This window comes from Aspergillus fischeri, genomic scaffold (assembly GCF_000149645.3).
Source record: "Aspergillus fischeri NRRL 181 1099437636252 genomic scaffold, whole genome shotgun sequence".
Taxonomy (NCBI): Eukaryota; Fungi; Ascomycota; class Eurotiomycetes; order Eurotiales; family Aspergillaceae; genus Aspergillus; species Aspergillus fischeri.
The window spans coordinates 2,571,506-2,598,338 of record NW_001509768.1 but is presented as its reverse complement, the minus strand read 5'-3'; the positions used below and the strand labels follow the sequence as shown (position 1 = coordinate 2,598,338).

Below are 26,833 nucleotides of genomic sequence, written 5' to 3'. Positions count from 1 at the left end.
AAAGCCGGTTTCATCAAAATTGTAGATATCTTCATTGGCGATACCATAAGTTGATATAGCGGCTTGCACGCGTTTGAACCAGGCTTGAAGAACTTCAGGATCCTCGCATTTCGCCCGTTTATAATTGATTTGACGACTAAACCGACTTTTCAAGGAATCATGGCGGGAAATGAAGTTATATACCCATTTCTCTCCCACTGAGGAAGTTGTATCTTGACCACGTTGTTGGATCAATATTGTAGCCATTTCACGGACCTGGAAGTGCCTTGGCGGTGCACCACGTTGATCTAATGAGAGAATCCATTTAATAAGTGATTCTTCCTCTATAGGAGTCAACTTATGGGAATTGGCGCGGGTTTCCTTGCGAAATTTGATTCCATTCAAACGATCTTGAAGTGTTGACCGGGGAACTTCAAAGACACGAGCAGCTTCACGAACTGATTTGATTTGGCCATTCTGAATAGCCTTAACTGCTAAGGAGATCCTCCCCTCTCGTTCCACCAAGGATTTTGATGATTTGGGCATTTTTCGTGGTGATATGGATGGCTGAATAGCCTTGGTTTCAAAGGGGTGGTGATTCTTGATGGGGGTGGCCGACTCGCTTACGTGGCCGACTCGCTTACCGAATACGTTATTGGGCTGGGACTCGCCGCCTGCAAAGGCAAAATGTCATCGTTCAATGAGTCGCCGAGCGCGCAAGGGTGCCAACGCCTCGTCAATGCGAAAAAGGGTTCCAGGGTGCTTGCTAACTCACTCGCCTTTGGACTGGTTTTTCTTCCAGCCGTGATGTGACGAAGATCTGTCTTCTTCCTCTTACATCCGCTCATCAGCTTCGCAACTATACTCAAGGTTTGTGAGGACCACCATCTCCGATAGGGGGCGATGACATATGCTCTGTTCTGCTCCCAGGGGCTTGCAGTATTGAGATTCACAAGCACACATGAAACTAACTACACCGCTATATTATAGGTTGCTCACATTCCTTTACGATCCATTATTCCTGTTGCGAAAGATAACACAGAAATAACTCCCTGTCGCTCCTTATCCACGTCTAAACTCCGATTAGCGTCCTCTGATATATTTTTTGCGACTGGGCTGCTATAGACTCAGCAGTCCCCGAGTATCTTTTCGCTTCCTTCAATACAAACTACACCATGATCAATCGGCATTTCTACTAAGTAGAGATTCTTATCAACTCGTGGACAATCATGTCGTCTGCGCCGGAGACGAGCGATGCGGTTCATGAATCGACCGCACAACCTGTCCTCGGTATTCCACGCCCTCCTTCCGTCGGGGGCATCTCCTCTCGAATGACAGACGTGGCATCAGAAGATGGCGAACGATCCCAAGCAAATACTGGGATTTCATCACGTCCGCCTCAGTCGCAGAGATCGCTTTCTAGACGAGGCCCCCCACCCGCGAGAAGTTCAATCACCGCACACAGCCAGATGACAAATAGACCAGGCAGCTCTGCCAGCAGATTGAGTCGCAGTCACATTCCTTCGCTCACTGCGCAGGGCTTTTTTCGACCTATGTCTTCTCAGAGGCTCCAAGCGCATCGAGGTCGGCCCGTCACTAAAGAAACGGCAACGCCATCCGAGGATTGGAATGACCAAATCGACCAAAATAGGCGAAGCATGATCTCGAATAGCACTTTCCCCCAGAGTTCTGCTCCACAGGAAGAAGCTCCTCCATCGCGAGGTACCGAGTTTACGGATCCCATAATTCCAGATCGAAACACATCGAACGCCAGTCCCATCGGAAATACGACGTCAAGAAGCGTGGGCGAGAGTGCAAAACTTTTGCACGATCGGGACAGAGTGTATAAAATTACGCCGCAACACCTCAATTTGGGAGCGAATCATAGCATCGAAAATAGCGATCTTCCCCAACGATCCCCTCTCTCGTTTCTGTCTCTACAAAACAGAAATCCTGCACCAGAACCCCGCGATAGTCGTGCTCATGAGCGACTGTCATCTGCAGACTCATCTCCTGGATCCATCCAGAAGCAACATCACACAACACCTAGTGCTAACTTGGGCAAGAATTATGAGTACTTCACCGGTAACACCCTGTTCTTTGGTGGCGGTCGGTTCCAGAATTCTAGAGACAAGCCCATCAACATTGCAACTGGCATCTTTGTGGTTCTGCCTTCCGCTTTGTTCTTTGCATATTCGGCTCCTTGGCTCTGGCATCATATCTCACCTGCGGTCCCGATATTGTTTGCCTATCTTTTTTACTTATGCTTTTCTTCATTCATACACGCCTCGGTCGTCGATCCTGGGATCATTCCTCGAAACCTTCATCCAATGCCACCGCCGGAACCCTCAGGCGACCCATTGATGATCGGACCGCCTACCAATGACTGGGTGATGGTGAAGCTAGCAACATCTGATGTCGCGGCAATGGACGTTCCTGTGAAGTACTGCAAGACTTGCAACATCTGGCGCCCACCGCGCTGCTACCATTGCCGCGTATGTGACAATTGCGTTGAAACTCTAGATCATCACTGCGTTTGGCTGAACAATTGCGTTGGTCGCCGTAACTATCGGTACTTCTTTGCTTTCGTCAGTTCTGCGACCCTCCTTGCGCTATTCTTGCTTGGAGCCAGCCTTGCACATGTTCTGGTGTATCGTGCTCGCGAAGGCGTTTCTTTCGGCTCCGCAATTGACAAGTGGAGAGTCCCCTGGGCCATGGTTATATATGGAGCACTAGCAGCGCCTTACCCGGCCTCATTATGGGCATATCACCTCTTTTTGGTAGGGCGAGGCGAGACGACAAGGGAATACCTGAACTCGCACAAGTTCGCCAAAGCAGACCGCCATCGTCCCTTCACTCAGGGGAACATATTCCGAAACTGGATATCTGTGCTAGCGCGGCCCCGCCCTCCGACCTATTTGCAGTTCAAAAGGCCTTATCAAGAGGGTGACCAGCGCTTGAGCGCTCTGAAACGGAAAGACCGGCCTCGAGATGTTGAAGCTCAAGCGGATATTGAGATGCAGCATGTTCCTCCGACTCCACGGCAGGGTTAACACGGCTGTGGTGTTGAGTGAGTTTATCCTCACGTCACTATCTATTCGATCTTTCTCTGAAGCTAATCGCATCTCTGTGATTGCATTCTTTACACATTTTCTTTTTCTATATTTCTATATCTTCTTATTCAAAGCCACTGATGCTGCTTTGATGGACTTGACCTCTGTTGTCCTGACTGTTAAACATCAACACTTCACGATCTTGATATCTTTGCGCATTCCCTTCTGATTTCCAAGATTCCCCATCCAAAATAAGACCTTGCAATTGAGCGATCTTGATTCGTTTGCTCTTCATGACTGTCATTTCTTTTTTCATTTCAATCCACAATTTCCCTCTGATTGGGGGCCCTCTTGTCTTGGTTCAATTTGCTGGGTTGGGTTTATATCACGCGACATCAAGGATATATGTATGATAATCGGTTCTGACCTTACAGATAGACAATGAATAATTCATTCAAGAGAGGAGAGCAAAGAGAAGAGCTCAGTCTGTATCCCTCCACTGTCAAATGTAGCTTGTAGGCGCCTGCAGAGGCTGTTATCAAATGCAGAAGGGGCCGCATGTTGGAACTCCAGATGCTTGAGAGTTCGTCCAAGCTCAATTTGCCCAAAATCAGATGGTAGAACTGAGCGCAGAAGGTCGTGCCCAGAAGACTTAGTGTTGTCCGTAGTCTCGCTACTGTTTCCCTCTGCATTCCGCGGCCGTGCCTCCCCTCCGGCCGTCCCAAACTGGCTGATGACAGGAACTGGACCCCCTCCGCACCTTCAACTTTCTCCTTCCCTTCCAATGCCTTGCCGTCCACCTTGCTGAAACCATCCTCTCACTCATTTGTACTTCGTACCCTTTCAGCATGTTTGTCAGAGTCTTGTTGTGACCTGGTTTTTGAGCTGTTGAGCGTTGTGCAGATACGGCTGATAACAGGAGCACCTATTGTAGCCCTTGTCCGTCGTGATCGCATTCAACTGCAGGCAAACAACAAAACCTTCCGCAAGCCCCGGACTGGATCAGACAAAAGGTGGTTTTATTCTAGCCCTCTTCTGCACTCTCAACTGTTCCAGCAGCAGAATCACGTACACATCGTTCTCAAGGAAATCGAGATGGGAAAGCGAACTAGATCCTCCGTCGCGTCACCCGCGACACCCGCGACCCTCTCGGACCTCCAGAAGCACGCTCACGAGCACGTCGACGAGACAATAGGTCTAGAGGTGCCAGAACAACTTCTTACGCCTGAGAACAGCCGCTCCGAAACCTCCAGCAACAGCGAGAACGCGTGCCCTGAAGAAAAGCCTACGCTGCGACGGGCATCTACACGTGTCACACGCTCTTCTCTACGAGCTTCGGGTACATTTGAGTCCAAACCTGAGCAGGAAGATGCAATCATCACGTCCTCGTCTGGTGAAATGGACCCTACGAATTCTAGTGGGAACCTAGCCCACGATGTCACGAAACTCAAGCGGTCCCAGTCCTCCCACCTCCGGCACAGCATAGCGGTCATGGAAACCGCCGTTTGGAGCGAGTCAACGCTTACACGACATATCATGGAGGTTGAGGACCACCTAATAACTCCAGATACGCCTGTCTCCAACTCGTCCCAAGAGCCACAGCTAGATGATCTTAGCTCATCACTACCGCAGCGATCACTGAGGAAGCGCGTGGAACGGGCATTGACCAAGGAGGATAGTTCCAACCGGAAGAAGGATGAATCGGCGGCCCGCGTTGATGATCCCAAACCAAGGCGCTCAACTCGTCTGAGTTTATTGGAAAAGGCATCGGATTTTGTCGAGAAGGCGGGTAGCGTCCTGGGCAAAAGGTCAAAGGATATGATGGAGAAAGGGCAAAATCTTGACCGCAGAGCCAGTCTGCGACCTCGTAACGTCGTTGCGCCCAAGGAAGAACCCGCCTCTCTCGCGTCAAGCGAGCCTTCGGCTGCGAAGAAACGACGTGTTTCTGAAAGTGACCTGCCGTCCAAGATCAAGGCCATTGACCAGTCCACTGCGCAAAGCGACACTGCCGCCAAAGAGCCCAGGTTCAAGCCGAAGCGCTGGCTGTCTCATGGACTGTACACTGGGCAAGAGTATACGACCGCCCGGCCCAGCCAAAACAGAAATAAGAACGCGAAGAGGCGATCTCAAGGCGTCCCTTCGCAGCGAAGATTGCTGCCAATGCCAATGTTCGCAGGCGACCGACTGCTACAGTTGGGGAGGGATTTCCAGCTGCCGTTCGATATTTACTCGCCTCTTCCGCCTGGTCAACCCAAACCTGACGAATGGAGGAAAACCAACAAAAGTTCGTTGACTATTGAATGCGCACTTGTTGAAAGAAAGAGCCGTACTAATTATTCAATCTAGATGTTTTTGTTGGAGAGGCGGGTAGTATATGGAGAGCCAACAAGCACATGGAACTGTCCAAATGCATGTGCACAGAAGAGACAGGATGCGACGAGAACTGTCAAAATCGGTACATGTTCTACGAATGTGACGATGGGAACTGTGGACTGGGTCCTGACTGTGGCAACCGAAGCTTTGATGAGCTTAAGCAAAGGACAAAGGCCGGGGGAAAATACAACATTGGCGTGGAAGTCATCAAGACAGCCGACCGCGGATACGGCGTCCGCAGCAATCGCACATTCGAGCCCAACCAGATTATCGTTGAATATACTGGTGAAATCATTACTCAAGCCGAGTGCGAGAAGAGGATGAGGACGATATACAAGAACAATGAGGTATGTCCCTTGATTAATGTCGTCACCTGAACGGAGGATTGATCTGAAGCGCTAGTGCTATTATCTCATGTACTTTGATCAAAACATGATAATCGACGCTACTCGAGGCTCAATCGCTCGCTTCGTGAACCATTCCTGCGAACCGAACTGCCGAATGGAAAAGTGGACTGTTGCAGGCAAGCCACGCATGGCTCTGTTCGCGGGTGACCACGGTATTATGACTGGTGAAGAATTAACTTATGACTACAATTTTGAGTGAGACTCTCCACTACCCGCGATGTCACTTGGATTCTTTCTGACCGTTACGCAGCCCCTATTCTCAGAAGAATGTCCAGCAATGCCGATGCGGTGCTTCCAACTGCCGTGGAATATTGGGACCGCGACCCAGAGAAAAGGATCAGCGGTCCAAAGAGTCGAAGATTATTAGCCAGAAGAAGACGACTACCACTAAAAAGGTCATTGGTACCAAACGCAAAAGCGGGACAGTGCTTGACAATTCTTCATCGCGGCTTAACAAAAAGCGAAAAGTTCTGGCTCCGAAATCCATCGCGAAACAGGTCAAAAAGGCAGTGTCGAGAGCGCCTGCGACGATGTCCAAGTCAGCGAATTGGGGAAAGAAGAGAACAGTGAAAGTGCAGACCAAGGTCTCCAAGACGACGGTCAAGAAGCCCGAGAGCTCAAGATCCAAAAGTCAGGCGAAGGATAAGGAGACCAAGCCCAAAAGTAGCGTCAGACTTCCCAGGGTCAAAACCGCCAAAACGAAAGTGAAGGCGGCAATTCTTCCCAAGAAGAAGTCACCTAAAATAACGGGGAAGTCGCCATCGAAGCTGAAGGTTTCTCCTGCGTCTTCCTCGACGTTGAGTCGTCCATCTGCGAAAGCAAAGGAGAAGATACTCAAGGTAGCCAAAGGTGCGAATGCTCGGAAACAGACGACGAAGGGGAAGACAGCTGGTACGAAATCGCCTTGCAAGAACCCCACAAGCAACAGCATCAAAAAGCGCCCTAGGGCTATGGCATCGACTAAACGGACAAAGGGCGCAAGCACGGTGATGGTCCATTCCACTTAAATAATAAAGAACAGACAAAGCAATCTGGCGCTAGCAGTCAGACATTGCAACAGTATTTCAGTTCGGCTGTTTATTCAATCATGGTTGTCCATTAGCTTCTCCTGAAGCGGTCGTGCTTTCGCTTCCTCGCCTTTATTTCTTGAATCGGCTTACGCTGCAGGCAAAATTCTCTTCAGCCCGTGGATCGGTCGTGATTTTGGTATTTCCTTGGTTGTCACATGGATGTTTCTCTGGTTTTTTCTCTGCGCTGACTGTTATTCCCCTGTTCCACTGGTTTGATCTAAATGATGGGCGTCAGGTGTAACCCATATTGTCTCGACTGGTTGTTCTTGCTCGGGTGCAGTCTTGGTGTTTGGATGCAAAGGGTTTCAAGGAATGAAGAATACTTAAGTTCTGGTTTCTATAGCTAATATATTGATATAAACTGAAGACTGCATGGGGCTGTGCATATAGCACCTACAATAGATGCGACTCAATCTCATCCATAGAGTCGGAGTATGCTGCCGCTGTCCGCCTTAGATATGCGACTTGTGCTTTATCTCAAAGACTTCTGAAATTCATCTTTTGTCGCAATTTGCACTACATATGTCTCGAAAAGCTTAGGGAGAATATTGTGGGAAGAGAAAGAGGTATAGAAGTAGCTAGGTGGCGATCAACACCAAGGTTACATATAACGACGCGTGAATGCCATGAAAACACAGTAATCGTCCCTAATGTATAGCGTTACACAGAGAAACCCGGCAGATGTATATTCCGTACAGACCAAACTGTCCCCAACATGGGCTATTTTACTACCGAAGATGAAATCATTTAAAAAGCTTTGTAGAGAACCGAGAGCGCAACGCCTTACACCTAATCCACACCTCAGATACACCCATGCAGAGATTGAAAAAGTCTGACCGCCGTCCTTACCAGAAATTCTATGCTGCGCTAACGTCAGAGGCGGACGGTGCAGGTGCCTCCTCTCCGCCCTCCTTGCTTTCAGGTTCTACCTTTGCCTGCTCGGCGATAGGCTGGGGAGCAGCATCGTTGTCGGACGGAGCAGCGTCGCTCGGTTGCGTCGATGGCTCGGTAACTTCAGGTGCACTTGGTGCAGGAGCTGAAGAAGGAACCTCGGGGGTTTGAGGTTCACCGGGCGGAGCGGGTTGTGGTTCTTGAACGTCCGTTACGGGTGCCTGATTCTGGGGTTGCTCTTGAGAGGATTCCTCGATTTGTTCAAATTCTGGACTTGGAGGGGTGAGAGGCTCTGTTGGTGGTGCCATGTGTTCCGGCGAGGGATGTGTGGGTTGCGGAGGTGTCTGCTCTGTGGTTGAAGGGGGAAGCGGCTCAGTTGGTTGAGTCGATTGCTCCGGCGAAGCTTGCGCCGGTTTTTCTGCATGCGGCTCAGGGGTTGGAACGGGGGATTGTTGGTCTGTAGGCGGCGCAGCTGATTCATCTGAAGGGGCTTCAGCAGAAGGTTCTGTAGAAGGCACCATGCTAGAATCCGTTGCAGGCTCGATCACCTGTGGTGTGACGGATTCGGTAGCCTCGTTCTCTGCGGGTTGAGCAACAGGCTCTGCATCTACAGCTGATGGTGCTTCGGGAACTTCTTCGCGAGGCTGAGCCGCAGGTGCTTCTTGTTTAAGCTCTTCTATAGCATCATTCGCCGCAGTTTCCGCGGTAGGCTCTGTCATCTCCTGCTCAGGCTGCTCTGGAATAGATATCGTGCTGGGTTCTAGGGAAGGTTCACTGGGCTGTTCGATGGCCTTTTGCTCTGCATCAACAGGAGCAGATTCGACAATCTGCTCTGGGATCTCTTTTGCAGGTTGCTCTTCAACGTTCTCTGAAGGCTGTTGTTGAGGCTCATCTGTGACAGTTTCTCCAACTTCCCCTGCGGCATTTGTCGCGGTGCTCTCAGCAGCCATAACTCCCGCTTGTGGATCAGTTTGCAATGAGGCTGATCCGTCAGTCTGTGCATCGCGAACCGCGCCACCCAGACTAGCTTCCAAGCTACCAAGAAGATCAACCTCGTTGCTGCGTGTCTCAGTATCGGCCGGTTGAGATTCAACTGCAGAACTGGGAGCTTGTTCAGCCACAGTTTCTTTCAGCGGGATCGGCTCAGTCGCAGGAGCTGATGCAACGGCTTCAGAGTCCTCCATTACTACATCACCCGCCTCGGCTACCTCCTGGGTCATTGCTTCATTTGGAGTAGCCTGACTTGGCTCCACCGACTTCTCTGTGATCTCTGTCTGAACTTCTGTCCGATGCGCGCCCTCGACAGGTGGAGACGGGCCCGGCCCTGAAGTTTGAGACACTTCCTGAAGCGGTTGGGAAACAGGACTTTTGTGAGCGGGCTCAGTCATCTCCTGAGCATCTGAAGACAGACGTTCTGGATGTTGCTGAGGTACAGTTGCCAGACTATCATCTTGAAGAGAGACTGGAGGTTGCGCATCGGACATAACAACATCTTCGGTAACGACTGCCTGTGTCGGCTCTTCGGACACAGCTGTAGCTTCAGGTTGAATCGAAGGGGCAGGAGCAGACACCTCAGCGGACGGTGACGCTTGGGCTTGAGGACTAGGGGGTTTGGCGGAGGGCGCCGATGGCTGCGCATTCGTATGGGTAGAGGGTTCCTTGGCCAAGCTCGATAGGCCCTCTGGAGCAACTGTTTGAGACTCATCATTTTCCTCCTTGATAGCTCTTGAAGATTCCTGAGCAGCTTCAGCGTCAGATATAGACGGCGCATCACCCGCTGGTACAGACTCAGGCTGTGCGAGTGGGGTTTCTGGTGTCTTCGCGTCCAACATCGACTCGTCACCCTCATCACTCTCTTCGCCCTCGTCACCCTCCTCCTCTTCATCATCCTGGCCGCTTTGATCTACAGACAAGCGGGACGCGTCCGGATCCGGTTTAGCAAACCCGGAATCTGTGGCGCCATCTGCCGTACTGGCGCCAGAACCATGGACAAGCGCAGCATCAGCCCCATCTCCTGGCGCGAACATGACCTTCTTCCTGCGTCCCTTCCCGAAACCCTTGGCCTTGCGCTTGGGAGGAGGTGGGCGTCTTTTCGGGGGCGTCATGACAGAGACGGAGCCTGCTTCTGCAACAACCACACCCTCAGCGTTGACCACACCAACGCCTTCGACAACCGTCCCAGGTGCAGGGGCCTCCGGAATAACAGCGACCTCCTTGTTTTCGGCTCTCACTTGAGCTTCATCGGTGATTTCGCCTTCAATCTTGTGTCCCTCTGGCACCCACGCCTCGTAGATGGAAATGTTACCAGTAACCGGGTCGACCTTCTTGAAACGAGTTCTCCTCATCGGAACATTGTTCGCCGCACCGTCCACACCCGTAGTTGAAGCGCCGTAGAGTGATGGTAAGCCCGGTCGTCTCTTGGCCAGAAATTCCACCTCTGGTGGCTCCAGGTGTCTAGGCAGCGCTGCCCACTTGCGCGCAGTAAAGCTCCGGTCCGTGCTTTGTATCATCGGTTGTTCCTCGACGTCAGTAGCTTCTTTCTCTTCATCCTCTGGCTCCTTTTGCGCTTTGCGGATGTAGATACAACCGGCTCGAGCGGCGCGAAGAAGCGCTCTGCTCATAGGTGTGAGCAGATGACTGTCCCTAGGCATGGGGTGCTCGGGGAGGGCCTGTTTGCCTCCGGGGCCTTGAATGAGCGACTCCGATATTTCGGTCTTGGGAACTTGGGAGATTGTTTGGCGCTGGCGCGTCCATCTCCGCACCGGGAGTCCTTCGAAAACATCGTGATCTATTTGGCCGGTTCGGGTTCGATTAGCGTTCTCGCCGAATTGACGACCGGAGCGCGAAGATCTGAACTGATGTTTGTCAGCATGCAGATGAAATATACAATTATCGCCAGTGCCTGGGAGCGAGATTTCTCCTTGCGGGCAACGTTGCGCTAGGAGACACCTACAGTCGGTGGCATGGTGAGTGGCTGGCCGGCAGTCTTTCCTCCGCCACGTAGATGCTAAGGCGAGTGCTTGCAAATTCCGATACCTCTGACACTATCAACTGGAAAGCAAATGTAAAAAAATCGAACAATGGTGCCGTCTGCCGTCCAGCCAGACTGGGATGCGACTGGCAGTGTTTGGCGCGATGCGATGGCGCGGAAACGGGAGTTACTGAGCACAGAGTCACGTGATCTTATCAACCATTACAAGGACTATGGCAATAGAACCCGACAAGAAATGATACTTGGACTTCTCAAGTAATCGATTTTAGACAGTTAAGATAATGCAAGAGAAGCGTGTGTCTTTCTGATAGTTTTAAGTAACCGGTGCAGCATACGCGCAGTCAGATTCGGTTAAAAGTACAGTCCCCTCGGTTTATCCAATAACTTGACGGCTAGGTAGGCCAAACTGACTGTCGCGCTTAGTGTGTGTTCAGATTAAAGTCTGGCACTCAAGCATGTCCTTCTTCATAAGGTCTGATAAATCAATCCCACCTGCAATCACTGTCAGTTTGTGGCGAAGGAAGCATAATCAGGAAAGTGTCATACCCAGTATCCTTCTGGCGGACGATACCGCCCTCTTGTCCAGTCTGCTCGCCCTGCACAAATAGTTAGGCGAATCCTGAAACGAGCAAGGTGCATTCGAGTAAGTACTCACAGTCTTTTGTCCTTCCACTACTAGTTTGTCCAGCTGATAGAATTGACTAATCACAGTTTGTCGCTGGATTAGAAGTCAGTAACCTGTCCTTCCATCAAACGTACTATGTAGATGTCTTGGGCGGTGGAATAGCCTCATCCAGACACCGGTGTACAGAACTCAGGACTGACCTTCAACATGCGCAAATTTTGCAGACCGTCCTGAATCAACTCCTGTATCCTCCTTTCCTCGGTTTCATGCTGGTGCTCACGGAAGGCATCCGTCGTTCTCCGACGGGCATACTCACGAAAGTTGTAGTTCGAAAATTGGGAAGATTGACGGAGCAAAGACCGAAACTGTACCGTTGGAGTCACATCGTTAGTCTTCTGATTCACGTAGTTAGATCGCACGGCGAGGATGAAAGGCATACCAATGACCGGACCTGGAACGCAGTGTCCCGCTGCAAGTTCGCCACAGACATGATGGCAGAGTTTATAAGATGGGAGTGGAGATGTGAAGCAAGGTGCTTAGAATATACTGGCAAGCGACAAAAGTGAAGCGTCTCCGACAATAGTCACTAATCTGATGGTGCTGTATCCGAAGGAGGCCTGTGCCTTCTCTTCAACTTTGCGCCCCTCAATCCTTTCACTTAAGACAATAGATGAAGCGTTACAGCGATGACAATGACCCGACTGTCCTTTTCAGAGCGATCCTAGTCAGGAGATAGTATGCTTTTCACAGGATCACCAGCACAGTATCTTGCATCACAACTTCAACTGCAGGTGGCGGTTATGAGACCGGAGAGTCGGACAAGCTGGAGGGACGTCCGAGTTCGAATCACGGAATAGTAGATTGTCAAGATAGTATAGAAGATTCACAGTCTCTCCCGGATAGACAGAAGAAGGGAAGACGAAGGAGAAAGTATCCGACTATTCACCTTAATCGCGCAGGACGGGAAATTCTTTTGCTTTTCCCCGGGAGCGCGATGACGGAGTTATCGGGCTCGGCGGCCGAGCTCTCTGTGCTTCTCCAGATATTCCCCATCCGCCGACCTGCACTCTACCGGGCGTTGAGCAGCTGTTGCAATTGTCATATCTTCTGAGTCACAATCTCATCTAGCAGTATTCAACTAACTTTTCTACACTTCAATAACGTTGTGACTTGTCAATGGCCGAACTCCCAACTCCTCCAGCATCCCGCCAGAGCTCTGAATCACCAGAGCTTCAGCTCAAGCAGTCTCACGAGGCCGGGTCCTCTGCCAAAACCTTAGAATTGCTGGACCATTCTCTGGAAAGATATCTTCTACTCCTGGATCAGCACCAGAAACTGCAGGCAGATCTCGCCAAAAAATTATCTTCGGTATATTTCGCTACTTGTCGTGTGCAATCGTTTTCACCTGGGTAGAGAAGCTGACGATAAGAAAGGGATTCTTCTCCCTTGCGCATGCGAATTACACGTGTCCGCCCGGTCGACGATATGGCGCTGATTACTATGACGAGCGTATGAAGGCGATTAGGAAAATGTAAGCTGAAGACTGTCATTGGGAGCCATCTCGGGTTCGGAAACCCGCAAATCCATGATAACGAGGACTGACCGAGCGCTTCATAATCAGGGCAATACGATCTCCTCCATGCGCCGAAAAACAAAAGAATATGAACGGGGTTGAGGATGTCCCGCAGGGAGAGTGTCCACTGGACGAGTACAGGCAGATCTTCGCGATTGATGAGACCACGAACGACCAGCGAGTCGAGGAGCCAGAAACGAGCAAAGACAAGGAAGAGGCCGACACGGAAGTCGACAATACGCGACAAGTTAGCCCGAGTGCAACATCAGAATCCGACTCCTCAAAAGAGCGGCCTCGCTTTTCTGACCCTATCCATTGGTACGGTATCTTGGTTTCCCCTTCTCTTCGCAGCGCCCAAAGGACTTTCACGGAAGCTGTAGAGCAATATTTGCCCAAGCTGGCCAGTGTGGTTGTGGAGATGCAGACTGTGGAGAGAGAGGTCGAGCGACTGCGAAGTCAACTACGATGAGCTTACGCTACCGGAAAGTGAGTCCTGATACAAGGCATGTGTTCAACGTTGCGCTTCACCAGTCCCTGTCATTTGCGGCATGCCGTAGGGGGTACGCTTCATCGAACAAGGATATGTGGATTGTGGGCCATGACTCAGACTCGAGTGCCGCCGTTAGTTACTTTGGCACCGGTATGAAGAACGTTGGCTTTACAGCAGATAAGCCATGATGCTTCCCAGCTAAGAAAGGATGGCATATGGCCAAGTAGGCTGTTCTTTAACAGGAAGAGAGACGGTTATCTGAAACTGCTCAACAGGGTTGTGCATTAACACCATACGTCTAGTCCCGAAATTCTCTGCCATCTGGGCCCTCATGCATGTGCATTAGTGTATATGTGCCAGACTTGCACAAGAATGGGCTTTTTTATAGACCTTCCAACAGAATCAGCAGAGTTTCAGGTCACATCCTCATAGCTTACAGAAACCAGAATAAGCTGCAACTTCGGGTCTTTTATAACCTGATAGTACTATTGTGGGATATGAATCAAATGGACTTGATAGCTAGAATGCAGATATCAAAGACCCCAGACAGTAGAGGACCATATGCAGCAGCTGTTGGTACAGTATGGCATCACATGACGCAGTTCGAGCTGTTTGTTTCTCATCGACCTGCAGCTGCCATCAAATTTTGGTGTTTTGCCTGACTTTCCTGCTCTTCGTGTCTGTCCGGAGTATCCTTTTCGTGACTTTGTCTATAATTATCACTTCGGTTGATTAATATCCTACTATTAGTATCTTAGCTCGTCAATAACGGTCGATTTATCCGCATGTTAGTTGGTAACCGTTGGCGTTACTCTCGGGCTTGTGTCCCCGAAATAGCCCAGTGCAAGCAATAGTCTTGAACAGTTAATGGGTTCAGTACCAGGGGTAACATCCTTTCATTTCTTCGAGCCATATTTGACACCAGCAGATCTTTTGATCAACAATGATGCACAATTGAATACCACGTACGGATACCACGGAGCTTATCTCAAGGACATAACTGACGATGAGCTGCATAGCCGATGGATGATCCCTAACAGTCGTCACGCAAAATTTCAGGTTCCCATCTGACAAAGTTGGAGCTGACTAGTTAAGTCACACACGGGAAGCACGGTTTCATGTTGAAAAGTGCCGCTCGCAAAGGTGTACCCCGATTGCTTAGGGTGAGACATAGCGTCGAATACACATCCACTAAGTGCCTCTTGGACACTCGGCCTCTCCACTGGGGCCAATGACCGTGGAGTCCCACGCCAAACTGATTCGTTCCGAGCTTAATATTGCCCGATCACAACATCAGAATCTCGAGGTTCTGGCCAATCTGGAGTCGTCGTCTATTATGTACCTCTGCTTTGTGTTTCAAGACGAGTCAACCCAGCACATTCCACGAAAACCGACAGGAGAATCAGTATCTAAACAACAATCCACTGCACCATTTGGGTCGGCGTTATAGCAGAGTCTCAATGCTCCTGTTCGCAATGGGGACAGCAAAAATCTCATAGTTGCTTCTTCAAGAGTGACCACTGAACACACAGGTGGTAGGAAGCTGGTCTCGATTTAATGGCACGACTCTCGTACCTGCTAGGGGACTGGGTACAGAAGCCGGCTCTGTACTGATATTGCACTAGTTACTATCAAAAACACTCCTAGTGTCAGCCTCCACCCTGCTCGTCTTTGGATCAACTCCGCTGCGCGAGGATTGGACCAGCCCCAACCGGTCCACGCCCCTTCCGCGTTTTTCGTCCTTTTGGAATATGAAATATGAATCATGCGGACGCCGGACGGAGATGATTCTTGATGAAGTCTAATGTATCAAAGTCTGGTTTTAGGCGAAGACCAATTTCGGGTCGCTGGAAGACCCTTCCTTGTTTACCCACCAGGGCACAGTAATCGAGTCTGGATGACTCCATCTATACTGAGAGTTCGAGTGGTCTTGTCCTCTTGAGTTACCCATTCATTCTCTTCTTCAGGGCTTGACGCTCTGTTTTTGTTCCTGTTGTTTGTTCCCATAATGTACCTGTAAGTCCGCGATATGGATTTTCCTTTGAGACGAATAAGTCACTAACAACGTATGATGTCTCAGTAGCTTGGATCAATGGACAGCCAGAGATTCTGCTGAGGTAGTCCGTTTGTGATACTGTGTAATTCTGCAATACCTCGCAGTCAATCTTCCTCCCTTTGAATTTCCTCATTGAACTCGGTATGCCTCCCTTGATGTGATGACATTCATGATGACACTATTCCGTGGCATATGCTCATTCCGACACCTTGTCCAGCAGAGGCATTGACTGCCCCTATAGCCTTCTTTCCCTCTTTACCTTTCAGCTCAAGCTTCTATTCCTCATATTCATCGACTGCAGCTCTTCCAACGGCTGCAGCTACTGAGTGTCGAATCACGTGGCTTGTATATATTCAGCTCACGGCTACTCTCCTTCATTACTCTTGATATCGTCCTCGGCATAAGACTCGAGCTGGTCATTCGTTCCTGGTGCGCGCTCTATTCACCGACTTGAAGGCGATCGATCTTTCTATACCACCGTTTTATGCTGTGTCATAGCCCCTATGCTGGCAATTGTAGGCTTGACATAGACCATTTACATTCATTACATTATTCGCAGAAAAACAGAAAAGGATTAACAACACAAGAAATGGAACCAACTCCGTTCCAGAGCTCGGACCATGGCTTCCAATCGACAGGCCCAAACGTCGACAGAAAAGGTTCCGTCAAACGGGCGAGACAGATGTTAGAGGCCGGCAGACGTCCGGATATCGCGATGGCGCCGTCGCAAAGTATTCATCCTGGTCCCACCCCAAAGGTCAAGGCAGATCAGTCCCATATGACCCAATGGCCTTTACCGACTGACGGTGGTCTGCAAACGAACGTGTCCGGTACTCAAGCAAGGCTGTTCATCCCAAAGGGGCTCCCTCCCGAGCGACCACCACGGCCTGATGCCCCGTCTCCGTCGGTTTATTCTGAAAGAAGCATGTCGGACATAGCACCCAGTCCCCTTCATCTGGCCCGGCCTATCCCATCGTTCTCGCACCCTTTGCCAAATCCACCACCTCCCCGTCCGCCCTTTAAGGGGCATCTTCCACCTTACGGGCCGGATCGTGCTGCAAATGCAGCCCCGCGAGTTCCTATGACAACTGATGACTCGTTTAGGCAGTCCACAGCTTCTTCTTTCATGTCTATTCCGTCTATTCCCGACTTTGCTCTTCCCGCCCAACCTGCACCTGCAGAAACAAACCCGGCCCTAAGGCAGCACCAGAGACGACTTGCCCCATCAAATGCTGCGAGATTCTCCACGAAGCGGAGGTCGTCGGTCTCTCCGATCCCAGAAGAACTCTCCGACAGCCCAACCATCTTGCAGGGGTCGTATGCATCCAGCCGAGTCATTCCGTCTAGCTGGGGCTCTGCACCGGCCGGGTCTGAAATTCTTGGAGCCTACCTAGACGTCGAGTCGGACGACGATCAGCATTCCCCGCCTAGCGTTCACGAGGGAGATTCGAACCTTGTCAGACAAGCCAGCCTCGGCAAAAGGGGCAAACCGTCGCTGCGAATGATCCAGAAGCCCAGCAGCCCATCCCCAGTATCAATGGTAGGAGAGCGTTCGGTCAGCGATGTCGTGCATGCCGGAACTGCTTCAGGGAAGATTGCAGCAGGGTCAAAGAACGAAAGACATTCCGTCTCTACAATCTCGACCGATTCGTCTGTACTCGATCCGGAGAAACCACCGATCGTTGTGGACATCAGCGGCCGACATCCTGCACTCCAGCACACGGATGATGATATGGGATCTCCGCAGAAGGAGTTGGGAATCCTGCCCAAGGCTGCACCAACCATGAGCGACAAGAGGCCGGGAGGCCGCAGACCACCTCGCCTGGATCTCGGGGCTGTCCGAGCAGCAGAAGCCCGAGGCAGTCTCACAAGCTTGCCTGACCTGATTCGACGGGCCACGAGGCTCGCTACAAATCTGGAGCACGGAAGGACGGCCAGTAGGAATGACCTGCTCAATGACGGGGGCAGTAGATTCGCGCAAGGTAAGTTACACATTCACTGGATGCATGAGACCGAAACTTTCGAACCAAATTGATTCCTCATCCAGGTCACAACGCTCGCCAATCAGGATCTATCAAGGACATCCTAGCATCTTTCCCGCCTCCAGCAGGAACGCCAGAAGTGCGCTCTTCCTGGCCGGATTTCTTCCGGAGGACTCCTATGCAGCATTTACGATCGCGGGAAACGTGCCCCGAAACTGACGAGGAGAAAGGCCAGCAGCGCTCGCGCCGTTGCTGTGGCATGCCGCCGTGGTTGTTCATACTCGTCTGCTTTCTGATCATCTCCGTAATTCTCGTCGCTGTTCTTGTGCCCGTCTTCCTGGTCGCAGTTCCCGACCACAAGTCCACCTCTATGTCACAATGCGAAAAGACTGCGCCCTGTGAAAATGGCGGTGTTAGCGTCTCGAGTGGGAGTATCTGCTCGTGCGTTTGCGCCAACGGCTATACAGGTTCTCGCTGCACTGTGGCCGGCGATGCGAGCTGTGTGACGACTGAGATCGTTCAGAACTCGACATCCAAGAATGCGACCATGGGCAGCGATCTCCCACGCTTATTCAAAGAGGCAAGCAGTAATTTCAGCATTCCGTTGGACTCGATGAGCATCATGGCGCTTTTCAGCCAAAACAATGTCTCCTGCACGACCGAGAATTCACTCGTCTCTTTCAAAAGCCTCTCCTCCACCTCCAACAAAGTCCGTCGCACTTCTCTGATCGAACCGGTCGCCGACTGGTTGGCATCCGAAGAACTTGCCCCCGCCGTCAAGGAATCAGCACCGAGTTCTACGACAAGGGATATTCCGACGCAGACCCTAGCTGCTCGCGGCTCGGTGGGCACCAAGAACGGTATCATCTTCGATGAATCGTACACCAGCACCGCAGCAGCAACCACGGCAACCCCATCCTCTGTTACATTCACTGAGCAGACCACCCAGGAAACGCCCCCGCCCGAACCCACGTCCACGCCGACCCCTCCCGCCATCCCGGGAAAGGTGCTCGACTTCTCGCGCATTGCTGTCCTGTACATATTCGAGAAAACAGCTGCGTTCACCGCGGCGATGCAATCCGAAGGCAATATCGAGACGTACCTGGCTCATTCGTACTCGACCTCGCAGACGGGCATCTTTGACGTCGACCTCTCGGCTTCCGGCATCAAGGGGAACTTTACGCTCAACTTTGACGAGTTTACTATTACTATGCCTAATGGGACTGTCGTTGGTGGTAATTGACATGATTCTGTTGATTTGACTTGACTGGGATACCTGTTCCGTTCTGTTCTACTGTCCGTGCTAATCGATCGGGAGAAAAGCAGCGTCATGTTTAGTGGATATAGGTGCTCTGCTCTTCACGCCGGTTCTTTCTTTCTTAGTGTACATAATGTTGGATACTCCCTTGCTTATTCTGTTCCTGGCCATGATTGGTTATCGGATCCTGTTGTTCATAGCTAAGATATTGCGGTTGAGATTCTCAGCTTCAGCTTATCGTACTCTTTTCTGTGCAGTCTGACATTACAATATAGTCAAGACTAACATCCAAATATGATTCAAGATCTCAATCAAGTAGTGTACAGAGAACGGTATACACGCAACGCAACCTTTTGATGCAAATGATACTCCGGCCTAACTCCATGTGAATCAAAACCTCCCGAACAGCAGTCAAACAAACAGAGAACTATTGGGCGCGATACCCTCCAAACCCGCCTCCCCGTCGATAATAGGCCAGAGTTTCTTGATCCTATCGTCGAGAATCAACCGCTCGGCCTCCCATCGCTTCCGCTCAAGGGCTTTAGCTTCCATCTGCTTCTCGCCTCCGAACCAGGAATGCTTGGCTTTCTCGATGCTCTCGCGTTCCTCTCTTTCCGCCTGCGCGACCAGCTTGGAGACCATTGTCTTCCAGTTCTCCAGACCCACGCGGAGACACTCGGCGCAGCGGTGCCGGGGGTTATGGTCTTCCAAGCCACCGAGTTCGAGGATGGTGGATTCGGCCATGTCGACTGCGTCGCGCGTCCAGGCGAGACCGGCTTCCTTGGAGGAGGACGCGTAGATGATCTCGCCGATGTATGTCATGAGGCCTGCCTCTTCGCAGGCGGAGGTGGGAGTGCGGAGCGGGGGTTCGTCGCCCGATGGGAGGGGCGGGGGGTATTCGGCCGGGACCAACATGGTTTTAATGGAGTTGTAGAGTGAGACGAAAGGGTCTCGGGTTGATTTGGGGATGGATGGGAGGACAAAAGGTTTGGCGTCAGGCGGAGGCGGGGGGAGGGAACGGCGAGCTTTAAGCACCGATGTGAAGATGGATAGGGCGGTGGGCAGGTTGCCTTGCCGGGCATGATGTACCGCCAGCGCAGTCGATACCCGCAGTATATTCTCAGACGGTAGCGCTTGGGTGTCGTTCTTCAGGACCCCCGTTTTCGTGTTCACCACTTTGCTGGCGTCTACCGGTGATCCGGCCGCAGCGATATCCATGGCCCAAGCATACATGTCGCGGGCGGTCTCCTGCAGCCCCTTATAATCCAGCCAGTCGGCATAAGCCAACGCGGCATCAAGCTTCTGCCTTGTGTCAAACCCCTTGGTCGTCAAAACCTTCATATAAAACACCTCCGGACTCGGCGACGCCGGCTCGCTATCCTCCTCCCGGGGGACCTGCTTCTGGCCCGCCGGCATAGGCTTGGGCCGAGGATTCGAAGGACCAACCACATACTCCGCAGGAGCAGAGATCCGCTGCTTCCGATCCGTCAGCCACCCCTCCAGATTCTCCGCGGCCTTGGCCGCCCCCATCAGCGCCTGGTGATAGCCCCTCCGCCACGGCTCACTCTTAGCCGTGATATCGAAGCCGGTCCTCCCCACGCCCTCAACAAGAATCCCACCCTCCGCCTGCTCCTTGATCCCCTTACCCTCGCCCTCCGGGTTCTCCAGCCGCTCCAGCAGTTCCCGCAGGTACCCCGCAACCATGGGCCAGTTGGTCATGAGCTTCCCGATCTGCTCGGGGTTCTGCAGCGCCTGCGCGGACCGCAGACACCAGCGACTCTTCCACGACCATTCCGACGGCGTGGGCCACTGGTGCTCGATTTCCTCTTGGTAAACGCCCAGCTTGATCACCTGGAACAGTACCAGGATGGCGTAGAACGTCAGCCCGATCCGCAGCCCGCGCGACAGGCGGCGCTTGTAGTAATCGCGGCGCTCGGTGGAAATTAACCGGGCGAAATGTTGACGGAGATGGATCGACAGGGGCGGGAGAGGGCGAGTGCTCGCCAAGGGCGACAGAAATGGTACCTGAGGCCGACCTAGTGGCGGGGAGAGAAGCAGAAGTCGGGATCGGTGGGTGAATGGACGGAATTGATGGCGGAGGCCATGGCTGCTCGGCGGTATTAGTGGCCGGCTCACTGTTGGTATTCGACCAGCAGAGACCCGAGGTGGTAGCATGCTCTAACGTTTGGTGTCGATAATTGTCTGTAGGTCCTAACTCATTGCCTTTCTAGAGAGAAGATGTCGCAGACGCATTGACGAATCGTTATGTTTGTGCTGTTTGCATCCGATGACAGTTACACATGGGTCACGTGATATGGGCCGAGTCAAGATCATGTTGAGATTATTGATACTCGCCGGACACAGGTTGATTATTCTATAAGACACTTGGGCAATTGCCAAGGGGAATCAAGGCATTAAATTTCACACAGAAACAGTATATTCTATAAACAGATCCTCCAAGTATTTACTCGAAATCCCCAATGGTATCACAGAACAGTCATCCAAAGCGCCTATGCTACTCTAAGAACGGTCAAAGAAGCCCTCGGTCTCGAGCATGAGGATGATCTCGTGGACGATGCTGCGAACGGTCTGCTTCGAAACATCGACGGTAAGATCAGCCTTGGAAGGTGTCTCATAGGGGTCGTCGACACCAGTGAAACCCTTGATCTCGCCGCGGCGGGCCTTGGCGTAGATGCCGCGCTTGTCGGTCTTCTCGCAGTACTCGAGGGGAGTAGCAACATGGACCAGGAAGAAGTTGCCGCCAGCCTGGGTAACAGCGTCACGGGCGGCGTTGCGGGACTCCTCGTAGGGAGCAATAGGGGAGGCGATGACGGCGGCACCGGCGCGGGTTAGCTCACCGGCAACAAAAGCGATACGCTGGATGTTGGTGTGGCGATCCTCGCGGCTGAATCCCAGCTCAGAGGAGAGCTCGTGACGGACGGTGTCACCGAGCAGGAGGGAGACGGAGCGGCCTCCCTGCTGGTTGAGGGTGACCTGGAGAGCACGGGCAATAGCGTCCTTGCCGGAGTTCATGTACCCGGTAAGGAAGATGGTGAAACCCTGAGTGTGGCGAGGAGGGCTAGACTCGCGGAGGATCTTGACAACTTCGGGATAAGAGAACCATTCGGGGATGGGAGCACCGGTGCGCAGGCGGTTGCGCAGCTCGGTACCGGAGATATCCAGGGTCTTGACACCAGCGGGGACCTCGTCCTTGGGCTTGTACTCATCGGTGTCGGGCAGGTAGGTGACCTGCTGGAACTCGACGACCTCGATGCCGAGCTCCTCCCTGTACTTCTCGACAGCGTGCTGAGCATCGTAAGGGCCGTAGAATTCCTGGCCCTTGGAGTTCTTGCCGGGACCAGCGTGGTCACGTCCGACGATGAAGTGAGTGGCACCGTGGTTCTTACGGATGATGGCGTGCCAGATGGCCTCACGGGGTCCACCCATACGCATGGCAAGACCCAGAAGACCCAGGACGGCCATTCCGTTGGGGTAGCGGGGGAGGAGAGCCTGGTAGGCGCGGACACGGGTGAAGTGGTCGATGTCACCAGGCTTGGTGAGACCGACAACGGGGTGGATCAGGACATTGGCCTGGCGAGCGCGAGCAGCACGGACGGTCAGCTCACGGTGAGCTCTGTGCATGGGGTTTCTTGAAACCAGTCAGCTGCAGTCCCGCGAGATTACTTTGACGTAGGTTGTGGAAAGAAATATACCTAGTCTGGAAAGCAACAACTCGGTTCCAGCCGAGCTTGTCGAAGTGAACACGCAGCTCCGCGGGAGTGTCTATAACCGGGGTTTATTAGCAATCATTTTTCGTATTTGAAGCTCGAGCGAACGATCGGACGTACAGCGGAGAGCGACATAATCGTAGTGGTTGAGCTTGTTGATGGCCTCGATCTTTCCTCCAACGTAGAATTCCTGAACCTTGTTGTAGAGATACTTAATGGCAGGGTGCTCCTCATCACCGCCAAAGACCAGCTTGGCTTCCTTAGCCCTACGTAATGAAAACAAGTCAGCCAGGCCCACTGTACGCACGGATCTCTGATTAAATGGGGCGATTACTGTGGTCAATTGCAGCGTTGCGTCTGTTGTTCCGGATAAACAACGCAGGACAATTAAACCACGTTCGCGGTGAAAATAGGACAAGATCGACAGATGCCAAGAAGGAGCAGAACGAAACTCACTTGTCAGGGCGGTAGATATCGTCAATGGTGAGGATGGCTAGATTGCGATCGTCTCTGAAGTCGCGCAGGGTGACGCGGGAGCCGGGCTTGAGCTTGCCGTCATCGATAACGGCCTGGGACACATCCAGGGTGATGGGCATGGAGAAGAGGTTGCCGTCGGCGAGACGGACATTTTCGCAAACACTGAGTGGAGCGAATTGCCGTCAGTATATCGGAATGTAATTTATTGCGTGAGAGCAAAAGTGAGAGCATACCTGTCATAGTCCTTCTGGTTCATGAAACCTGTATGCGAGGTTCGGCGTTAGCAACCACTCCCAGTCAGACCCCCTCATTAGAATTCCCCTCCCTCCGATTCCCCCGCGACAGCCTTGTGCCCCCTCGACAGCAATTGAAAATATCCACCGGTCTCAAATTGAAGACCGAAATGAGTAAACTTACCCTCCAGAGGACTGAAACCACCGTTCATAATCAGTTCGAGATCGCAAAGCTGGCGCTCGGTGAGGACAATGGCAGGCAGCTGCTCGGCCTCAATCTCGAGCTCGTCGTGGCGGGGAGCATCACGGGCGAGCAGGTCCTTGAGGACACCACCATGAGGAGGATTGGCCATTTTGTGTGTGAAGAAAAAGATACAGGGAACTTTTTTTGGAGGTAAGTTATACAAAAGGTGGAATGCAATAGAGGGGGGAAGGGAGAGGGGTAGGAAGGAAAAAGTTGGCGGGCAAGAGGAGATGAGCCAAGGGAAGACAGACTCTATCTATTAATACTAAACTTCCTTGATTACTACGAACCATAGTCTAAGATACGGACGACTACGTAGCACTGGAAACAAGAATAATAATCTTGTCCTGGAGTCTTGATGAGTCCCCATAATATTCTCTTGGGACCCGGCAAATGGCAGTTCACTGTCCGATAGTGGAGCTGGCCTTGTCTACGTCGTTGCGTACCTTTTCTCCCTCGTACATCATTATTTCTAGTATTAGGCTATTATTCTTCTTCTCCGTCCCCTGGACAATAACGCTGATACAGCGAGTCCGCGATCGTGATATTTTCATTCACTTCATACGACTGTTTCATACATTGACAGTCGAGTAAGATGTAGTGCCATCATTCGTCATCGAATCGGCCGCCGAAATCGCCGATACCAAGGTCTGCTTCCTCCTACTCCCATACATTGGTTCGGACTCCGTAATACCATCTTCAATTCGATCTACTAATCCTGTCGACTACATCTGACTAAAGGTACTGCTACTGCTGACAGTTGTACCTCCGTGGGAGTACATTGGATATCCTCGTGAATCGTCAGCGTCGCCTAGAACGAGTCATGATTTTCAGGGGAAGTGGGATTAATTACTACGCGGCGAGAGATGTTCTTACGTTGCCTCTCCCCACATCTTCAGCCTTGATGCCTCACAGGAGTCATCTCGAGTTCTCAAGATGTCAAGCATGGGCACAAAGTATGTAGATACAAAGATAGATACAGAGCAATGAAAACATAGTCCACCTCAGATCCGATCTATACCGGTATACCCATCAAAACACTGCAGAAAAGGTTGAAACCACAGCTCTAGAACTCCTTCTAGCCTGAAACGCCACATGCTGCTACCGATAAGCCTATCAGCGGCAACTCAAGCCATCACGACATTCTCCGCACGGCTTGCGTGATTGTCAATTTCTTTTTGAGTTTGGTGGTTCTTGGCATTTAGTGTCACGTGCCAAAATCAGCCCTATCTTCTCGTCCCTGTCATTGCCAGTACGGTGGTTTACTGACCGCCAGCAGTTGGAGAATCGAAACAGTGCTTTAACAGTAACCATCAAAGTCAATCAGGTTAATAATAGTAACAAACATTGGAGTACGAAGATTTGCACGACAGGAAGTTGACTCCCAGCTCGTTCTACGGCCATCGTGATGGTCGATGATGGGCTTAATTCGAACCGTCAAGTCCTGGCCTTCAGGGTTTAAATAAGAGCTTGGTGCTTGTCTCAGTCTAGTAAACGACCTTGCTGAATCGTACTCAACATGACGTTGATTGCACGCGAGATCTTCCATAGTAGGAATGAGCTGGCGCTCAGCAGGTCAACCGCTGAATGCTCGTGCCGGCAACAACAGATAAAACAGACACAACGACTGGACGTCGCAAGTCAGCGTCTCGGATGTTCTATTGAAAAAGAATGCTTTGCTATGCTCTAACCTCTCTTCGACCGAAGGATGAAATACCGCTTGAAGATGGATGGTTGCTGTTGTCCAATCAGAATACTGGTGTTCCTGCTGATAATTGTGATTAGATTGATAAGATTAGATCTAATCACGCCATCGCGCAACCTGCACCAGATGTCAGTACCCCTCAATCTTAGACTCTTAGTCTGGTGAATGCCAAAATTCCTCTTTTATCATCTTGCAATGGGTTCAGGCGTGGATTTTATGTGTTTTTGGATTGACTGTCACGTAAAGCCTGGGCATTACCTTGACGATGGGTAATTAATCCGTAGTGAATGCACGATACAGGCTCTTAGTTTTACACCACATATGGCCTTGCTCTTGGCGACTAACCCCATAGTATGAAGAATGGATTCGGTATATATACCTTGAATTCAGTCATTCTGCAGTTTAGTCAAGTCAATTCAGCTTCGAAGAAAATCATTGTTTCTATCATGCTAATCGTTATTATGGATAGACCATATGTCATCCTTTGCCAGGTGCCAGTCCTCGCTATGTACAAAACCCCAAGGGTAGGAAACGGCACGGCAAGCTTTTGAACCCATTAACCCCACAATTCATAACGGCATAAATCCCTCGGCCTGGTGCCTCTAAGGGATGTCAAATGATATCAAGGCTGCGTGAACTTCGCTAGATGTAACCCGAGAACGCCAGTGAAGATGCAAATCAAGAACAGACAAGAATGTCTACGCAGTGGTGAGCTGGTTTTGAAGCGCCTGCGACAGAGCCTCCTCCTGTCTCTTACGCTCCAGCTCCATCAGGTACTGGGCGTACTTGGAGCGAGGGTTGTGGATGCCACACTCGGTCTTCTCCTGGCCCTTCCAGCGGCCGGATCGCTCGTCCTCGTTCTCCTTGACGGGCTGTGTGGAGTGCCAGTCACCGATGCTCTTGTAGCCACGGTCCAGCAGTTCGTTGTAAGGCACATCGTTCTCCTTGATGTATTGCTTGACCTGTTCGAAAGTCCAGTTGGCCAGAGGGTTGACCTTGATGAGGCCGGCCTCGTCGACCTCGATCACATCGAGATCGCCACGCTTGCCACCCTGACTGCGGCGGCGTCCAGTGAGAACAGCATGAACGTTGAGTTCACGATAGGCACGCTGGGCCGGTTCGACCTTGGCAACCCAGTCGTAGAACTGATCGTCTGTCTCCCAGAGCTTGGCTCCGTACTTCTTGGCAAACTCTTCCGCAGTTTCGACACCAGCTGGCTTGTAGATGTGGATGTTGTTCAGCGGGTACCTCTTGCGGACACGGTCAACCAGAGCCAGGGTTTCTGGGAAGTGGTGGAGAGTGTCGAGGAAGATCAAATCAACCATCTGTGGGCGGGGCACTTGAAGCTTGGAAAGCATGTCAAGGGTGACAAGTCCGGTCAAACCAAACGCAGTGGTCTGGAAGAGATGAGGAAGGGATGTGATACACCATCTCAAGATTTCTATGTCTGTCAGCTACTTGGCATACTAGAGAGTCCCGAGGGAAACACGGTACTAACCTTGAGGCTCAAGGAACTGGAGTTGCCTGTTAAGAAATTGCAGGTGTGGTTTGGTGAAGACAATCTCCGGAGTGTAGACATCACTTGAATCCCCACTGACATAGCCGGATTCTGTCTGAAGATCTCTGGAGTCGACAGCGGCCTCTGTATCAGAGGTGTAGTTCGAAGGCAGCTTGGCAGGCATCCTGAGTTGTGTTGT

General features: G+C 51.5%; 9 protein-coding genes across 9 annotated transcripts, besides 2 other annotated features; 4 read left to right on the top strand and 5 right to left on the bottom strand.

The window, feature by feature from the left end:
• Positions 1–492: part of a mobile genetic element that runs on past the window's edge.
• A 98-nt stretch (positions 493–590) lies between these two features.
• Positions 591–623: a microsatellite.
• Positions 624–1,208: 585 nt separating this feature from the next.
• Positions 1,209–3,032, top strand: erf2 (palmitoyltransferase ERF2; the record flags this gene model as incomplete). Its single annotated transcript, XM_001263805.1, has 1 exon — positions 1,209–3,032. One exon carries the CDS (start codon positions 1,209–1,211, stop codon positions 3,030–3,032), a length of 1,824 nt encoding a protein of 607 aa, XP_001263806.1.
• A 1,095-nt stretch (positions 3,033–4,127) lies between these two features.
• Positions 4,128–6,819, top strand: NFIA_070790 (putative histone-lysine N-methyltransferase (Ash1); the record flags this gene model as incomplete). The annotated part of the gene is made up of 4 exons (XM_001263804.1): positions 4,128–5,316; positions 5,379–5,752; positions 5,808–6,007; positions 6,063–6,819. 4 exons carry the CDS (start codon positions 4,128–4,130, stop codon positions 6,817–6,819), a joined length of 2,520 nt encoding a protein of 839 aa, XP_001263805.1.
• A 920-nt stretch (positions 6,820–7,739) lies between these two features.
• Positions 7,740–10,424, bottom strand: NFIA_070780 (uncharacterized protein; the record flags this gene model as incomplete). The annotated part of the gene is made up of 1 exon (XM_001263803.1): positions 7,740–10,424. The coding sequence occupies one exon, from the start codon at positions 10,422–10,424 to the stop codon at positions 7,740–7,742; it is 2,685 nt and encodes an 894-aa protein (XP_001263804.1).
• An 823-nt stretch (positions 10,425–11,247) lies between these two features.
• Positions 11,248–11,880, bottom strand: NFIA_070770 (LYR motif-containing protein; the record flags this gene model as incomplete). Its single annotated transcript, XM_001263802.1, has 4 exons — positions 11,248–11,361; positions 11,421–11,483; positions 11,591–11,755; positions 11,830–11,880. The coding sequence occupies 4 exons, from the start codon at positions 11,878–11,880 to the stop codon at positions 11,248–11,250; spliced, it is 393 nt and encodes a 130-aa protein (XP_001263803.1).
• Positions 11,881–12,566: 686 nt separating this feature from the next.
• On the top strand, positions 12,567–13,432 carry NFIA_070760 (uncharacterized protein; the record flags this gene model as incomplete). The annotated part of the gene is made up of 4 exons (XM_001263801.1): positions 12,567–12,758; positions 12,824–12,921; positions 13,012–13,060; positions 13,109–13,432. 4 exons carry the CDS (start codon positions 12,567–12,569, stop codon positions 13,430–13,432), a joined length of 663 nt encoding a protein of 220 aa, XP_001263802.1.
• Positions 13,433–16,098: 2,666 nt separating this feature from the next.
• On the top strand, positions 16,099–18,734 carry NFIA_070750 (uncharacterized protein; the record flags this gene model as incomplete). Its single annotated transcript, XM_001263800.1, has 2 exons — positions 16,099–17,491; positions 17,557–18,734. 2 exons carry the CDS (start codon positions 16,099–16,101, stop codon positions 18,732–18,734), a joined length of 2,571 nt encoding a protein of 856 aa, XP_001263801.1.
• A 426-nt stretch (positions 18,735–19,160) lies between these two features.
• On the bottom strand, positions 19,161–20,924 carry NFIA_070740 (uncharacterized protein; the record flags this gene model as incomplete). Its single annotated transcript, XM_001263799.1, has 1 exon — positions 19,161–20,924. One exon carries the CDS (start codon positions 20,922–20,924, stop codon positions 19,161–19,163), a length of 1,764 nt encoding a protein of 587 aa, XP_001263800.1.
• Positions 20,925–21,269: 345 nt separating this feature from the next.
• Positions 21,270–23,540, bottom strand: sC (sulfate adenylyltransferase; the record flags this gene model as incomplete). Its single annotated transcript, XM_001263798.1, has 6 exons — positions 21,270–22,398; positions 22,463–22,532; positions 22,598–22,743; positions 22,934–23,116; positions 23,188–23,215; positions 23,372–23,540. The coding sequence occupies 6 exons, from the start codon at positions 23,538–23,540 to the stop codon at positions 21,270–21,272; spliced, it is 1,725 nt and encodes a 574-aa protein (XP_001263799.1).
• Positions 23,541–25,834: 2,294 nt separating this feature from the next.
• On the bottom strand, positions 25,835–26,818 carry met16 (phosphoadenylyl-sulfate reductase (thioredoxin); the record flags this gene model as incomplete). Its single annotated transcript, XM_001263797.1, has 2 exons — positions 25,835–26,577; positions 26,635–26,818. 2 exons carry the CDS (start codon positions 26,816–26,818, stop codon positions 25,835–25,837), a joined length of 927 nt encoding a protein of 308 aa, XP_001263798.1.
• Between the last annotated feature and the right edge of the window lie 15 nt (positions 26,819–26,833).